Source organism: Acanthisitta chloris, unplaced genomic scaffold (genome assembly GCF_000695815.1).
Source record: "Acanthisitta chloris isolate BGI_N310 unplaced genomic scaffold, ASM69581v1 scaffold4671, whole genome shotgun sequence".
Lineage (NCBI taxonomy): Eukaryota > Metazoa > Chordata > Aves > Passeriformes > Acanthisittidae > Acanthisitta > Acanthisitta chloris.
In genome coordinates this window covers 19,257-37,116 of record NW_008654239.1, presented here as the reverse complement: position 1 = coordinate 37,116, position 17,860 = coordinate 19,257, and the positions used below count along the sequence as shown (strand labels likewise).

The window sequence follows — 17,860 nt, the reverse complement described above, 5'->3', positions numbered from 1 at the left end:
TGGAAGATGCTAAACCTCCAAAGCTCCATAGACCTCAAGTTGTGTTGATAAAACATTCATTCCTCTGTGGAAAGGCCAAAGAAGGAGTTTTAACTGATGTTAAATAACATTTATCCATCTGCCTTGCATGATCTGCATCTCAGTGATGCCATGAGGAGCAACAAGGATGACTGAGGAGCAGAGATACTGTTAATGGTCCTTAAAACCCCAGAAGTGCCACAAGTTTAGCTCTGTTGGACCCAAGAGAACCATTAGGGAAATGGCCCAACAAAGCCTGGATTTACAGAAATTGGAGTCAAACTGATATCAGGAATATCCTGCATGACAAATGTAATCACTCTTCTCTATCTGAGTAATCACTTGCTGCAAAATGCATCACCTAAAGGCTCCTGCTGGCAGCAAGTGTCATTTTTCACATGGGTCGGGAAAGTCAGTTTCTTTCCGAGCTCATTAGAGAACATGAATTTTGTGTTTCATCTTTGTGTTGCTTCAGTGTTTTACTTGACACCTTCTCGTACTGTGGGGACATGTTTGAGCTTGTGGTTGCTTCTGACAGGGGGTGGATTGTATTTTTCTGCCTTTCCTCATTTCCCTCTCATCTGATAATGGATTCAGACTGAATTCCACCTCATTTCTTCTCAAGAGAAGTAGTGTGGGAGTGGGACAGGTTGCCAAGAGAGGCCACGTGAGCATCCAACCATGGAGATGTTCTCAGCTAAGCAAGTCACAGCTGGCCTGATGTGATGTGGGCACTAATCCTGCACCACCTGGGAGGCTGAATGGAAGGACCTTTGAGGTTTGTGGATCATTTGGGAAGCAGAAGCACCTTTGGAATGTTTTAGCCTGAGGTTTGGTGTTTCAGCTGTAAAACAGTCACACGTAATAGTAAAAGTTGCTTTCAGCTGGACAAGTTGTTTGGGCTTTGGTTGGGTTTAGCACTGTGTGTGTGATACAACCTGTAGTTCAGGTCTCCTGGCAGCTCTCAGCACTGACTTGTGCATATCCTGGATTTCCTCTGAGCAGTAGGAGAGTAGGACATGTTCTGCCATTTCTTGCCATGAAGTCTTCCAGTCACTGAGCTCAGAGCAGAGAGTTTCTTTTCTCTCTTTCTCTCTTTCCTCAACCAGGAAAAATTTCTTCACTAAAAGAATCATCCAGTGCTGGCACAGCTGCCCAGGGCCATGGTGGAGTCACCCTTACTGGGAGGGATTTAAAAGCTGTATGGATGTGGCACTTGGGGACATGGTTAGTGGTGGCCTTGGCAGTGCTGGGGGAATGGTTGGACTCGATGGTCTCAGAGTTCTCTTCCAACCTAAATTATTCTGTGATTCTATGAATATTACTGCAGTTAATGCCGGGAAGACTTGGAAAGGGAAAGAAAAAACATATCCTAGCTCTGATTGTGGCTTTTCACATTGCTGCTGTTGGGCCTGTTAAGGTGTTCTGACCTGTCCTACCACAGAGGAGTATTTTGGTACTGTCGCAATTTATCCAGCAAATCCTTCACACCAACATGTATTTCTCCCTAAAAAAGGTTTTTTTCTTAGCAAAGCAGGAAGAATGCAGGAAGAATTTCACAGTGGACTAAGAAAACCCATTTTCTCTTCCCAGCTGAAAGTGGGGAAGCACACTGTTAAGGTGTTCTGACCTGTCCTACCACAGAGGAGTATTTTGGTACTGTCGCAATTTATCCAGCAAATCCTTCACACCAACATGTATTTCTCCCTAAAAAAGGTTTTTTTCTTAGCAAAGCAGGAAGAATGCAGGAAGAATTTCACAGTGGACTAAGAAAACCCATTTTCTCTTCCCAGCTGAAAGTGGGGAAGCACAGGGACAGCACTGACTTCTGCGGGACGGGACCAGTGACAGGACCCAGGGAATGGCCTGAAGTTGTGTCAGGGGAGGGTTAGGTTGGATATTAGAGAAGGATTTTTCTCCCAGAGGTGTTTGGGCACTGAACAGCTCCGCAGGGCAGTAGGCACAGCCCCAAGGCTGACAGAGCTCAGGGAGTGTTTGGCCAGCACTCTCAGGCACAGGGTGGGATTTTAGGGTGTCTGTGCAGGGACAGGAGTTGGGCTGATGATCCTTGTGGGTCCCTCCCAGCTCAGGATGTTCTAAGATTCTGTGATCCAGACAGCCCATTCCTTTTCCATTTGTACGCTCTGTGCTGTCAATATTAACTGCAGATGCAAAGTACATCTCTTGACATTTACCAAATGTTAGGACACTCAGTTCTGTGCAGGTGGTGTCCCTTTGCTTCTCCTCACAGTCATTAGGGACTGCTGAAGCAAGTGACAGTGGAGAAACCTGATGACAACAGTTCTGTCAATAAACTCCCACTCTGAGCAATAAGCTCCCACCCCCTCCCAGCTCCCCAGGCTCCGCTGCTCGGCACCATCACAGACTGGAATCTCCAGGCTCAGGACAAGAAGTTGTGCCACTAATCCTGTGGTGTCTCTGCTTATTTAATGAAGAATTAGGAATTAGGTGACTGAACTGATCCTGCATTAACAGTTCACATTCATTCCTAACCTGGGCCCTTAGGGAATGGAGCAGCAACAGGTAAAACCCTCTGTGATTAACAATCCAAGGGGTTACCCTGTTTAAAATATATTCTAATTCCCACTTCAGTTTGTATTCTTTTCTCAGTGCCTAGATAAAATTTCTCTTGGGTTGTTTGAAACGACTTCATTCCCTTATGCAGTGACATATCAACAGGTGTACCGAGTTGTGTCCCACTCTGAGTCTGTCTGTGAGCTGCAAGGAGTGTTGGTGATGTTGGGGTGTGCACCTGGCTGAGCTCTCCACCCCCAGGTGTTACCCATCCTCTCTCCAGAGCTTTCAGCACTTCTGTAGCTAGTTCTGTTGCTCTCACCATTATTGCAAGGGACATTCTGTCCCTGCCTTTGTGCCTTCTTCTTCTTCCCTGCCCTCATTCATGTCATTAATCTCCTTATTTAGCTTTTCATAATGCAAATATTTACACTTCATTTAACAACACAACCAACAATTTCCTCAGCCAGAAGTCCTTGTAGGGCAGAAGATGATCGTGGCTCAGTCTCAAACCAGAGACTGCAGACTCTTCAAGCCACTCAAGCTTTCCAAGAGTGGCTAAACGTCTCACCGAGGTACCCAACCAATCTGTGAAGCATCGAGGCTGCAGTAATAAAGTGAAAGATTTGCCATCTGATTATTTCTGCTTGCTTTGGTTAATTGCAGTTCGAAAATGAGATCATCACTAAACTGGATCATGAAGTGGAAGGAGGCCGAGGAGATGAACAGTACAAAGTGCTATTTGACAAAATGTAAGTGTTGATCAGCAGCAAAATTTATGTCACACTGAAGGCAGGAGAGAGAGAGCAATTAGACTACAATGAACTTTGTGGCCCAGAAGTAATTAAAATGTGTTAACGATTCACAGTGTTTCCAGTTGCACCTGAGTCAAGGGGTTTTTTCCTGCCTGTGATTAACAAGGCAAATGTAATTGGGTTTTTCAGTCTCTTGGAGCACTGCAGGAAACACAAGTACCTTGCTAAGAGTGGAGAAACTTTTGTCAAGCTGGTTGTTCGCCTCATGGAGAGGTTATTGGACTACAGGACCATCATGCACGATGAGAACAAGGAGAACCGCATGAGCTGCACCGTCAACGTGCTGGTAAGCAAAGAGGAGTCCCAGGGTGGTGGAGTCTCCATCCCTGCAGGAGTCTAAGAGGTGTCTGCATCTGGTGCTGGAGGATTTAGGGGTTCCAGCAGTGACAGGTTAATGGTTGGACTTGATGATCTTAGAGGTCTCCTCCAACCTTGATGATTCTGTGATTGCATGAAATGACGACTGCACTCTGAATTTTACACCTTCAGCACAGGCTTTGTGGAAGACAGAGTGTCTGGAGGGATTCTCATGAAAATCTGGAATGCTCTTGGGTTTTTTTCCTATTTCGGTGGAGGCAAATCTATGACCACATGGGTTGTTGGTTCTTTAGTCGATTCTAAGGAAAGGTTTAAGGAGAAATGTAGCAGGGCCTGGTCTTGGAGGGCTGTTCATTGGCATTTGCAGTTGATGTCTGAACAAGTCTATGCAGGAAAATATTTGACATACAGAACTGACTGATTCTGTGATTCTGTGGCATACAGAATGTTGGAGTTCTGTGCAGTTTACTGCCTCAGTTTTCAGGGTTTTTTCATGTATTCTTCTTACTTCTCACCCAGAACACTCAACGTTTTTGAAGACATTTGAGCGTATTTCATTCAGAGCAGAAAAAAATGGGGTTGTTTTCCTCCTTGATGTGAAATTTCCTCCTCATAGTTCCAGAAATTGTGGACTGTCTACTCCATCCTCAAACCTTTGTCCATTTAGTCTAGAGTTGGAAGCAGTAGTTGTCTCCACAGCACACACATCGTGGCCTTTGTGGAAGCATTAGAGAATGAGATTTTTCCAAGCCTAAAATCAGCACATATGGAAAGTAACTTTTAGAAACCCCCAAAATAATACTAAGTAGACTTGATTTTTCCAACTGGACTCAATATTAGACTGTTTGAATTCTGAGCTTTCATCCCTGTATCGTCAGCAAAGCTTTTATTGAGCTTCAATCTGTGGGGCACAGCCAGTGTTTGTCATTTAGGTGCTATGGCTGATGGACCTCATTCAGAAAAGAGCTGAGTGAATAGTTTGTAGCTCCAGCACTTAGTGCAGCCATCCTGGGCTGGTGCAGTGAAGCCTTTACACCACACCATTGCGCCAGCCATAAACAGAATGGTGCCCATTAGAGCAGGAGAAGAGACTGAGACATCAAATCAGAAATTGGACATTTATTTTTAGTCTGTTTTCGCTCTCTGTGCACATCAAAAAGCATCAGAATGTTTAGGAGATGGGAAAAGAGGAGGGACTTGGAGAGTTGTCACCAGCTGTTGATGTAGCAAGTGCTGTTTGGTTGCCTGCAGAAAGGTCAGCGCGTCCTCCCGAGCTGAATTGTGTTGCAAAATCCTGCCAGTTCACACAAGGAGGACAGGAAATAACAAATCACATCCACCATATGCTGTAAAATGTGACAACAGTTTATAAAACTGGGAAAATTTCCTCAGGAAGGTAAAATGGTTTCTCTTTGTAGTCATTCTGGGAGTCTCCTCCCAATGACTCTCACCATCCCAACTATGGGGGATCCATGGCACACTTGGGGGTTGGGTTTGTTTTCTCCAAGTGTCTCCAGCATCATCTCCTGATGCTGATTTTTGGCAGCTGAATCTCTCAAGCATTTGCAGATGATGAATTTTGTGGGTGATTTGCTGCTGTCAGGTTCAATCACCACGGGAGATCCACACAGAAGCTGCCACGGAAGAAGAAGCAGAGTCCACGGGAGAGGCAGGAAAACATCACAGGGCAGAGTTTTCCTTGGTTTGCAGCAGTCATGATTTAAACCTTTAGCTTGATGTTAAACTCCCATTTGCCCTCCAGGGCCAACTCAGCCCTTTCATCATTCTCCAGGCACCTGAAGGGGCATTCATGGCCTTGCAAAGATCTACCCCAGGGCTGATACTGAGCACAATTCCCACCTGAGGTCTCCAGGAGTTCTTAATTGGGGCTTTAATGATGCAGAGGCTTTCACAGGATTCAGTTTGTCTGTGTTGACTCTAGCTTTAAGTTGGAGGGTTTGATTTGCATTTAAATCAGTTCTAGTGGGGAAGGGGATTGAGCACAAGTGTGATGAGGAGCAGGTGATGGAGGTGTGGGGGCTGAGCCTGGAGGCTCAGGTGGGACCCTACTACTCCCTGCATCTCCCTGAACAGGAGGTTGGAGCTAAGTGTGGGTCAGTTGTTCTCTGCTCCCAGGTAACAAGTGACAGGAGGAGAGGAAACAGCCTCAAGTTGTGTCATGGAAGGTTTAGATTGGATATTGGGGAAAATTTCTTCATGGAAAGGTTGTCCAGCCCTGACACAGGTTGCCCAGGGTGGATGTGGGACCTGCAGACGAAGGTGGGGCAGGAGCAGGGATTGTTCCTTGGGGAGAAGGAACTGTAAGAAACAGAACATGTGTCAGTGGTGACGTGTTTCCAAGACCTTCCCTCCTTGGTTGATTTGATGTTGCTTCTTGAACTGCATCAGGAGGGCAGAGCAGTAGGATAAAATGATTTTCCATGACGGATCCACCTAACTCAGAATCTCTTCCACTTTAAATAATCAAACAGAACACAAGTAGGAGAAAACAGCAGAAATTGTTCATGTGGTTCAGTGTTTTGAGTTGAACTCAAACCCAGTGAGAAGTTACACCACCTGGAATGGTTTATCCATGGAATAGCCCATCATTCCCTCTGAAATGTGGATTCTGTCTTGTATTCCACTTCTCTTTGAAGAGAACAGTTCTGTATTGGGTTTATCCATCTCTTACTACTGCACTTGTTTGTCTGTTAGTGGCTCCTCAAACGGCTTTAATTCAGTCCTGAAACATGTTTTAATTCACTGAAGGAGAAATTTCTTTGTATTTTGTTTTCTTAGATGTATATTTTAACTTTTGGAGGCAAACTTGAAATTAGATTCCGAAATGCCTTTAATATCTCACCCAGTTTATCATCTCCTGCATTTACAATGTTTGTACTGTTAACTAGTTTATCTCGAGGCCTGAGGCAGCGAGAGGAGAGAGATGCTAATGTGAGGCATAGGAAACAAGATAAATAGCACTAATCTAACTTTTTATTTCCAAAGAAACTATTAGAATTCCAGAGCAGATGATGTATTGCCCAACTGAGGTTCAGAGTTTTAAATCCATGGAACAACTGTTGCTTAAAAATTAAGGTAGGGTTTCTTTTTTGGTGTATTAGGAAATTTTTGGCTGAAAGTAGTTAATGACCTGTGACTTGCAGATGCCACAAGCAAACCTCTAGCAGTGCTGCTCTTGCAAATTCTTAACCTTTGCAGTGAGGCAGAAGTCCTAATCCTCTACAACGTGGAAACCTCACAGCATTGGACTTCTGAGTTAAGTAACTCGTGTCCCAGCACTGGAGGCAAATCTCATTGTGCCACGTGGAGGTTGATGTTATGCCATTACAGGTTGTTAATTTCCAGTGTGTTCTGTGTGTATTGCAGGCTCTGAAATCAAAGGGTTTGTAAGGAAATCCTGTTGGTTTTTTTCTTTTTTACAGAATTTCTACAAGGAGATTGAGAGGGAAGAAATGTACATAAGGTTTGTACTAACTGCCTGACGTCCTGGGGGGGAACTGGGGGGGACTCATTGAGCAGTCACTTGGGGGCTGGAGGAAATGTAATGGAAATCCACACCTTGACTGGACCCTAAGCCATTCAGCTTATCTTCACTGTGAACAGACTGCTGGAAGTTTGAGTTATGACGTTGCTTTTGTCCCCTTTGTCTGGCTCCTTCACTCCTGTTCCAGCAAGCACTGAAATACTCAGGAGTGAATGTTCTTTCCATGAAGGAAAGAAACAAGTCAAAAGAAAACTGAGCAAGGAATTAATGTTGCCTCCTGGTGAGGTGCAAAATATGTGACTTGGGGTCAAAACAACTCTGCAATAATGTCATTACTAAGGCTTATTTTAAGCTTAAAGCTTTGGGAACATTTCAAAGTCTGTTTTCACACCAAGTAAACCTGTCTTTATGCTCTCTGTAAACCTCAGGGTTCCTCCTCCTCCAGTTGTGCTTTGGCTTACAATTGGCTACACCATTGTGCTAAAGTGATGAAGTTTGTGACTGTGATGCTGTTTTAGGTATCTAAATGTTGGTCATTAATTTATTCTCAGGTGCTTGTTACCTTTTCTGGAAGAATTTTCACTTGTGGACTCATTTCCTGTTGTCTAAATGGTTTTAATTAGTGGTTTATTAGTTTGCAAAAAGAAAAGAGAAGGACAGGATGGATAACTGTGGACAACCACAGAAGTTCTTAGTTGTACTCCTCAGCTCAGCACCTCTATAAAGACAAATTGGGTAATCCCCACCTAAATTCCCTCCTGTTTCTGTTAACAAACTCCTAATGAATATACAAGTTGAAAGGATTTTCAGTGGCTTTTTTCAAAATGAAATTTGAATGGGGTTTTGTTGGGGTTTTTTTTTTTTTCAATTGTCACTAAAAAAGTCAACAAGCAAATGAAGAGAATCCCCTGCCAGAGGTGTGATGATACTGAATTGAGAGAAGAAAACTTCTCTCCCTCCATGGCTGAACAATTAGAGTTCTATATCCCTTGCACAACATCTCTATGGGGTTCATTACTCACCCCACGTCATTGATGTGGTGGTGATTGGTCAAAGGTTGGCTCAAAGTCTGGACCTCCAGTGATCTTGGAGGTCTTTCCCAGCCCTAATGTTTCCATGATGCTATGAGTGTGCATTGGAAAAAGAACACAGTGGAAATGCAAATGGTTCTAAGTGTTGTCTGCACACAGAAATATTTGTCTAGCTAGTAATAAAGGACTATATTTATTTAAATATTTGTCATATAGATTATATGTTTATTTGAAATGTATAATAAAGGGCCTTAAATCATCCCACAAATGCTTAGTTGTTTGAAGGTAGGACTTGATCCATTGTAATCTGCCAAGTAAATCGTTCAGTAGCATTTGAAGCCCAACCTTTTATAAACACCATTGTTTTACTCCTGGCAGGTATTTGTACAAGCTGTGTGACTTGCACAAGGAGTGTGATAACTACACTGAAGCTGCCTACACCTTACTCCTGCATGCAAAGCTGCTGAAGGTGAGCCCCAAAACACATCACAGGCTTGGAAAATCATGTCAGCAGTAACCTAGAGTAGAGTTTGTCACCCAGAACTTCTGCACTTGGAGCTGATTCGCAATTCTGTGCTGCTGCTTTGGTGATTTGGTTGTTTGCACGTGTAATTAATACATGGAGGAAAGCAACATGCTGACAGTAGTGTGTGGCAGAAGTGTATCTTGGCCTGAAATGAATGGACATGTGCCCAGGTGGGCAAGAGGTCAGTGGTACCAGCCACAGTGTGGCCACAGAACCAGGGCAGTGACCATTCCTCTGCACCTGGCACAGGTGAGGCCTCTCCAGTGCTGTGTCCAGTTCTGGATCCTCATGGCAAGAGACCTTGAGGTGTCCAGAGAAGGGCACTGGAGCTGGGGAAGGGTCTGGATTACCAGGAGCAGCTTGGGGAGCTCAGCCTGGAGAAGGAGTTGGCTCAGGAAGGACCTTCTCACTCTCTACAATCTCTGCCAGGAGGTGCAGCCAGGTGGGGTCAGGCTCTGCTCCCAGGGAACAAGGAACAGGATCAGAGGAAACAGCATCAATCTGTGCCAGGGGAGGGTCAGGCTGGATATCAGGAAGAATTTCTCTGTGAAAAGTGCTGTCAGGCATTGGAATGTGCTGCCCAGGGAGGTGGTGGAGTCACCATCCCTGGAGGTGTCCAGAAAACAACTGGACATGGCACTTAGTGCCCTGGTCTAGCTGACAATGTGGTGATGGTCACAGGTTGGACTTGATGATCTTGGAAATCTTTTCCAGCCTAAATGATTCTGTGTCTCTGTGAAGTGTGGTCAAGTCAGCACCAGAAACTATAAACTGCAAAGCTGTGGTTTAGATTTCTGTTAAATATCAAGACTCTGTGTTGTGTGGAAGCATCTAACCACAGCTCTCCGCAGTCTGTGTGCAAAGGCAATACCAGGGAGTGCTGGAGCCTGTTCTCGAGTGCTCCTGGGGATCTGTAATAGATTCAGCTTTGATTTGGGGAAATGAGAGAGATTCAAGCAGCTTTTCTTGTAATTTCATGCCTTGAAAAGGTGCATTGAGTTTAATGAAATGTTAGAGCATTTATGGCATGTTTAAACAGACACAACAGCATTGCTGTTCTTCAAGAAATGTTTTGGTGCAAGCTGCAATATATATCAATAACATCTCATCTGTAGCAAGTGTGTGAAATAAAGCATTAACACTCTCCAGTGTCAGCCAGAAATGTAAGGAAGGGGAAAACCCACTGGAAACCTTCTGGGTAGATGATGTTGGCTCCAACATGTGATTGTGTCACTGTAGTAGGAGCAGATACCAACTATGTTCCCCTTGTTATCCCAGAGAAAGATGCTGCTCCTACCAGCAGATCATTGTGTCATGAAATCACATGGTTAATACCACCAAGTCATCACTGAATTTGTAATTCAAGGGGGGGTTGTGTTTAATTTTAAAAAACATTTAATAGGAGAAGCAGAAATTGAAGTTTGATAAGAATCAGTGTGTTTGGAAGCATTTGCCATAGTCCCATTTGCCTTCGTCACATTTCATCACCCACAGTGAAGTCTTTCTCCCTCAGGGGGTCCTGGATCTCTTTCCACTCCCCTCAGGGCCAGCAGCACCCACAGTTGTGTGAGGAAGTATTTTCTCTCAGTGGGTGAGAGAACAGAGGGCAGAATGACTGCTAACTTAATTTTCCCCTTGATCTATTGCTCATGGCAGTGGCATTGCATCCTCCTGGGCTAGTGGAAGGTTCTCTGCCCATGGCAGGGGGTGGAACACGATGAGCTTTAAGGTCCTTCTAACCCAAAGCAATCTGGGATCCTTCATTACAGCAGCTGTGCTAATGGTGCCACATTTCATAAAGGAAATTTGTCTCACTCTAAGCAGCCAATTGTTCTTAGCAACCCTTTTAATTTGATTCAATTTAATATAAGCAATCCCAAGTGAAATGCAAGTGTAAAATGCCTATTTTGAGAAGCTGAACAGTGCAAGGTGTTAAATGAAATACTTCTGTACTTATTCATACCTCAGAGCTGGGCAAACTGCATCCGAGACATAGTAAGGGTAAATATGATGCAGACTACACATGTGCAATTTAAATTAAGATTCTTTGACAGGTGCTTACTGTATTTTGAAATAATTGGAGGGTTATTATACAAGAAAACATCAGGAAGATTCATCTGGAGTGGAAAAGCACTGAGCCGATAGCTTTATTTAGGGTTAAAAATAGGAGGGATTGTTGGACATAGCCTGGACACAATCACAGAGTGGTTTGGTTGGAAGAGGCTTAAAGGTCATCCAGTTCCACCCCCTGCTATGGGCAGGGACAGCTCCCACCAGCCCAGGCTGCTCCAAGCCCCATCCAACCTGGCCTGGAACACTTGGAGCAGCCACAGCTGCTCTGGGCAACCTGTGCCAGTGCTTCAGCACCTCACAGGGAAGAAATATACAGTCAGTCCTTTGGTAAGGGAATTTTCTGTGCTGAGACATGTCTCAGAGAGGTGACAACATGAGGAGATGCCTGTGACATCTCAGTCAGGACCGGTGTAGTCGTTGCCTGTGGGCAGGAGTTGGAGTGAGTAGCTCGCTGAGTCTGTGGCTCTAAACGTCTCTCTCATTGCCACGAGGGACATAAAGCAGCAGTACCAAACTGTGCAGCACTTGCTCATCACACTTTCCATGAAGGAACCTTTTAGACAAGATAAAGAATTCATTCCCTTCCACAGGTGCTGCATTTGCTGGAAAAGTGATGGGATAAACCAGGCCATAAAAAGCCACTCAAACTTTACCTGTTATGCCTTTACCTTGGTGCTCAATATACTTTATATGACCTTAGAGTTTAGCCAATTTGGGTTCTTCTTAGAGAGTGTAATGTCTTCAGAGACCACATGAGTATCTTAATTTACCCCTTTGAATTCACTGGGATGAAATATCAAATTTTCCTAAAAGGCAAAGTGATAGAAGATGGCAAATACCAGGGGAGCATTTGTCACAGGTTGTCATCACTGAGTGGATGTTTGTTTATAAGTATGATTACATTATAGTCTGGAATTACCTTCTTCTAGAAGTGTATCCATCTGTCTATCTAAATTCCTCTTACTCCCAGGAGTTAGCAGGGGAAGGAGGAACTCACTGTTACTCCCAGGAGTTAGCAGGAGGAGGAGCTCAGTACTGCTCAAGGAGCAGCAGTATTGAGGTGTGTGTAACTAAGCAGTTGAGTGTCTGTCAAGCCTGGAGGACAGGACTCAATGACACTCATCACTGGCAGATTTTCCATCACTCTGGTTTTAATGGGATCACATTCAGGTCAAGCCTGAGAGTGTGTGAGAGTCTCACCTTTAAATCTGCAGGAAGGCAGTGTCTGTGCAGAGAGAGCCACCACTGTGCTCTCCAGATCACTGCAAGCTGATGGAGCACACTCAAGAAAAGAGACTTTGGTTGTGTTTTTAATCCATTTTGTCAGGAGTGAGATGTTCAGACTACCAGGAGATAGAGGCTCATGGCATGCTGAAAAAGCATTGCAGGCTCCATGGGGTTTGTGCTGCTCAGATTTGTGGTGAAAGGTGGTTAAAGTTGTCTCCATGACCCAAACACAAACATTTTAGCCAAAATTAAGAGTAATTGGGTGAAATTTGTAAGATACAGGAGGCAAAACTGGATGATGTGGCAGTAATTCTGTGAATGAATCTGTTACTGGTCTCTGCAAGTTCTGCCACTCAGTTCAGTGGGAATTCTTCTCCTTTCATACCTTGGACTTTCACAGAAGACACTGAACGGTTGTTTAATTTATTTGGTTATTTATTTGACCTCTTAATGCAACAAGTCTGACTGGAGTACCTGTCCCTGTCTCTTTTTCAGTCTGTGAGAAGTTTTGTTTGGTTTGATGGAGTTCTGGGATTTGTTTTAGTTTGATAGAGGTTTATGAGTCTCTAAGGAAATGAATTTCCTGCTGGCCTTGGGAAAAGACAGGGAGGGAAGGCTCTAGTTTGTGTCCTATCTGGGGAAAAGGCTCTGGTGTTGTCTCATCCCCAGGAAGGTCGTGGCGAATGTTAGTGGAAGGAGAAAAGGGAGATGAGGAAGAGGTGATATGATTACTGGAGTACAGAGGTTTCAGTTGCATCTGTTGCTCACTGGACACCAAGGCATGCAGGTGCAAGGGAGAAGGATGTAGGGAATTGCTCAGTTCTCGCAGGTTTTGGAGGAAAGCTGATAAGAGCTGATCAGAGCACTGGAGCATCTTCCCTATGAGCGCAGGCTGAGAGAGTTGGGGCTGTTCAGCCTGGAGAAGAGAAGGTTGTGTGGAGACCTCAGAGCAACCTGCAGAAGCTGAAGGGGCTCCAGGGAGGCTGCAGAGGGACTCTGTGTTAGGAACTGCAGGGACAGGACAAGGAGTAATGGGGAGAAAATGAAAGATTAGATCTTAGGCAGAAGTTTTCCCTGTGAGGGTGGTGAGACACTGGCACAGGTTGCCCAGGGAGGCTGTGGCTGCCCCAACCCTGGCAGTGTTCACAGCCAGGTTGAATGAGCCTTGAGCAACCTGCTCTGGTGGGAGGTGTCCCTGCCCAGGGCAGGGAGTTGGAACAAGATGATCTTTAAGGTCACTTCCAACCTTTAAATTCTGTGACTCTGTGATTGACATCTGTGCCTTGCCCCTTTAGGCATTTGCTGGAAGAGCAAGAGCTACTAATTGCAGACAGGCTGGGTGAAGGTAGTTGTGCTTTTCCATGCCTTCAAACATTCTCTGTGAGCTTTAGACATCTAATTTCCCTGCCTGCAGCCCTTCCCTTTTGTGTGGATGTATCTTGGCTTCAAGGCTTCTCTCAACATGAACTGCAAGTGCTCACTGTGTCCCCCACGGGTTGTACCCATCAGCAGGCCAAGGTCAGGCTCATCAAACTCACCAAGGAGAGGAAGCACCTCCAGAAGCTTCCTTCCAGCTGATGGATGTTAATTAGCCTCCAATTACAGCAGTCAAACAAATGGTCCTTGTGCCCAAGGAATCAAAGAGCACAACTGCAGTGAAACCTCTTTGTTGGTGCATAGCTGTGCTTCCTCTTCTTGAAATCAAAACCCTCTGTTTTATTTAGCCTCATTTTACTGACATATCTCATTTGCTTTCTCTTTTCCTGTTTTCTTGCATGATTTAGTGGTCAGAAGAAGCATGTGCAGCACATCTTACCCAGCGGGATGGCTACCAAGCTGCTACTCAAGGACAGCTGAAAGATCAACTCTATCAGGAAATTATCCATTACTTCGACAAGGGCAAGGTAAAAAGGGAAGGAAAAAGAGTGCAAATACGTTTCATGGCTTTTCCCTCTGACTTCTAAATGAAATAGTAAACATAGTTTGCATCCAGTGACCTTCAGGAAGCACTTGAAGATACTAATACTAAAAAGGAGTCAAAAGAAATCAATAGTACATTTATAACTGCTGTGTTAGGGTAAATAGATGTGCATAGGGTGCCATGGAGTCAATAAGAAAGTGATGCATGGAACTGGGGAGACTACCTTTTTCTGGCACTTCCAATAGCTAAGGCAGTCCTTCAGCTCCCCTTGTGTTTTCTTGTGTGCACAAAACCATTCCCCCAGGGGATGTCTGTGGTTCAGACCATAAATATTCTGGGATGAGGATGTTTCGTTGCAATTGCATCTTCTAATGCAGGAGGGATTTGCACTTGGCACTGCAGGGTGGGAAGGGGAGAGTTCTGGTGTTGCAGGTTGATGTGGTAGACAGGGTTGTATCAGAGTTTGGATATTTCGTACACAAAATAGTTCATACAGAAGTAGAGATCTCCCTATCAGAATATTTCAGAACCATAAACTTGGGGTTTTCAGAGCAATCTTTGTTGCATCAATATAGTGCAAACAGAAATGGCATTTCCTGGGAGAGGACTGGAATAGGAGTTTGTTTTCCAAACAAGTTTTTAGTAGAATCAGATCAGTATTTTCATTGAATCACAGATTCACTTGGATAGAAACTATAGTTTCTATCTATACAGGTTACAGTTCTATCTATATAGTTTTCTAGAAGCTATAGTTTCTCTCATTTTGATAGAAGCTTTGCTTAAAGAGTCAAATTTTATGACTTAATCCAATATTTTAAAGTTGTTCATCAGTGATGCTGAAAATATTGTCATTCTGGACTGGGATAAAAATTGTGCAAAGAGTAATCCTAGACTGGGATAAAAATGGTGATTCTAGAGTGCTCCCAAGTGACTGAGGGGCTGTGGAGGTGTCTTGGTGCTTACACAGGGACAGTAGTTTCTGCTGCCCAAGAAGCTTTTACTAACCTTTTACCAGTGGATAAGGAGAATCTCGTTAGAATTAGGGTCATAACAGGTTGCAAAGTCTATTTCAATACTTTGGAAAGGAAAAGGCAGAAGTCTCTTGGTTTTATTTGGTGGTTTTATGTCTTTATGGCTTCCCATTAGGCCTTTATGGTGCTGGTAAGCAAGTGGTGGGAATTGTCCCTCCTAGCACCAGGCCACTGAGTCTCAGCTGTAAATTAAGAGCTGCAGCATCTTTTACATCTCTACAGAAAACAGCCTGAAAGCTGTGCCCTTCTGATCTCTTGACACTAATGATCTCTTTATACACCCAGCAGGCAAAATCAGAGCCACAGAATGGGTTGGAAGGGACCCACAAGGATCATCCAGTCCAACTCCTGTCCCTGTACAGGACATCCCTGACAATCCCACCCTGTGCCTGAGAACATTGGCCAAACACTCCCTGAGCTCTGTCAGCCTTGGGGCTGTGCCCACTGCCCTGGGGAGCTGTTCAGTGCCCAAACACCTCTGGCGGAAGAACCTTCTCCTGATATCCAAACAAACCCTCCCCTGACACAGCTCCAGGCTATTCCCTTCCCCTCCTGAAGAAGTTCTATACTTGCTGCTAGTTGTTGTATACCTTGTGCTTTCTGTGCCACCTCCCTCACACAACATCCACATCCAGAGACCTGTCAGACTGAGTAATCATTCTTAATTTGGTCAGATTTTGCAGCTAGAAGTGAGAGAAAGCTCTGGCAGCTTCCAAGAGAAACAGCACAGGGAATGCTATGTTTGCCCATTTCCTCCTTGTTAGAGGAACCAACTGAATCTTTATTATTCTCAACATCTTTGGTGAATGATATCAAAGGGATCACTGGTGTTATTGCTCAGGGGCTTGGAGCAACCTGGGCTGGTGTCAGGTGTCCCTGCCCATGGCAGGAGGTGGAACCAGATGGTCTTTAAGGTCCCTTCCAACACAAACCATCCTGTGATTATTTATCCCTATTCTTTGCATACTCACCACACTTTTGTGTGATTTGTGTGTATGATGAGATGATTCGTTCCAGAGTGCTCTTTTTCCTAGTTACAGATATTCCTTCTCTTATTTTCTGGTCACTCAAGTTGGTGATATTTTTTCATACTATTCAATGAAAAGGCTAATAAAAAAATCAATGTACACTGAGAATATTCATCTTACATGAAGGCTCAAATGTCAGGAAGCTTCAAGTGGAGGTTTCCACTGTGGAATGAAGATAATCCTCTCATTTGGGATGTTCTGACATTAAGGTAAATCAGCTCCTTACATTTACCTGTGCAGTTTGCAGATGTTTTCCAGCAGCTGCTTTAACTATCCATGATCGGTAATTCACCCAAAACAGTATTTGCTGTGGGTTTTTAGAAGAGTCTACCAGGGCACAACCCAATTTGAGGGGTTTTGTACCACAGTTGTTCAGCTGTGTCTCTGCTTGGCAGTTCCCTCTGGGTTCATCCCACCAGTTTGATTCCTCTTCCCACAAAGTCAACAAGAGGTGACTTGTAGCTCAAGAAGATTCCTCACTTTCATTTCTACTTTTAATCTATTATCTTAGAAAACTTGCTTTTTTACCTATATTTTTTCCCTATATTACCTTTTCACCTATATTTTATACCTATTTTATGCCTATTTTACCTATTTTTATCTGTATTACCTTTTAACCTGTATTTTAATACCTCTTTTACCTAATTTTTTACCTATATTGCCTCTTCACCTACATTTTTATACCTACTTTTATACCTATTTTACCTGGTTTTTTAGCCTACATTACCTTTTCACTTATATTTTTATGCCAATGTTTACCTCTATTTTTTTACTTATATCACCTTTTAATGTATATTTTATACTTATTTTTATACCTCTTTTACCTAGTATTTTACCTATATTGTCTTTTCATCTTCATTTTTATACCTATTTTTGATACCTCTTCAGCTTGTTTTTTACATATATTACCTTTTATGCCTATATTTTTTACCTATCTTACCGATATTTTTGCCTATGTTACCTTTTTGTTTCTATTTTATACCTATTTTACCTATACTTTTTACCCATATTACCTTTTTACCTATATTTTTATACCTATTTCACTTGTATTTTTTTATATCTATATTTTCTTAACCTATATTTGACTTTCGGTCCTTAACCCAACTTTCCTCAAGGCTGAGCAACATTTAAGGTTGAAAAAACCTTTGCCCTGTGGTGGATGAGCATTTTCAACTACAACTTCAGCATTTTAGTGTTCTTTATGGATCTGATTCCTCGTTAGTAACACTTACCATTCCTCTTCTCAGCTCCTTGTTTCCACAGTGAAAGGTGTTTCCTTAGCCTAGGCATTGTTTTCTCTCCTAGATGATTGTTCTTCCTGCACTGCACTTTCCAGTCTCATCTCCATCTCTCTTGGCTTTTGCCCTTAAAAGCCTTATCCTGGTGCTTATCCCAGCAGTGTAAACCTCCCTTTGAACTGCTCTCAAGTGTTTGCTCTCTCTGTGTTTTCCTGAGGCTTTGTGATTTCCAACAAAGCCCTTAATCCAAGGGCTTTCCTGGAAATTGGTAGGTTAGAATATCCCAGGACCTGGAGGGAAAACAGCGATGGCAACAAAGGGATGATGGAGGGATGAAATCCTGTGTGGAGCAGTTGGTGTTAGGCAATGCTAATGAGCTCCTGAAGGCAAAGAACACTCAGTGTCCTTGATAAGGATAAGGTGTGATTTTATACAGTATTTATGTAGTATCATGGAATGTTAAGGGGTTGGAATGGAGCTTAGAGATGATCCAGCCCCAATACCCTGCTCTGAGCAGGGACACCTCCCACCAGAGCAGGTTGCTCAAGGCTTTAGCCAACCTGGCTGTGAACACTGCCAGGGTTGGGGCAGCCA

General features: G+C 43.7%; 1 protein-coding gene across 1 annotated transcript in view; it reads left to right on the top strand.

The window, feature by feature from the left end:
* The window catches only part of LOC103810504 (dedicator of cytokinesis protein 1-like), a gene marked incomplete at both ends in the record, with an annotated part of 39,241 nt that overhangs the window by 6,812 nt on the left and 14,569 nt on the right, over positions 1-17,860 (top strand). The window contains 5 exons of the mRNA XM_009083405.1: positions 3,220-3,305; positions 3,498-3,654; positions 7,130-7,170; positions 8,601-8,691; positions 13,833-13,952. Of these exons, the coding sequence (XP_009081653.1) occupies positions 3,220-3,305; positions 3,498-3,654; positions 7,130-7,170; positions 8,601-8,691; positions 13,833-13,952 (495 nt within the window). The remainder of the gene's footprint in view (positions 1-3,219; positions 3,306-3,497; positions 3,655-7,129; positions 7,171-8,600; positions 8,692-13,832; positions 13,953-17,860) is intronic.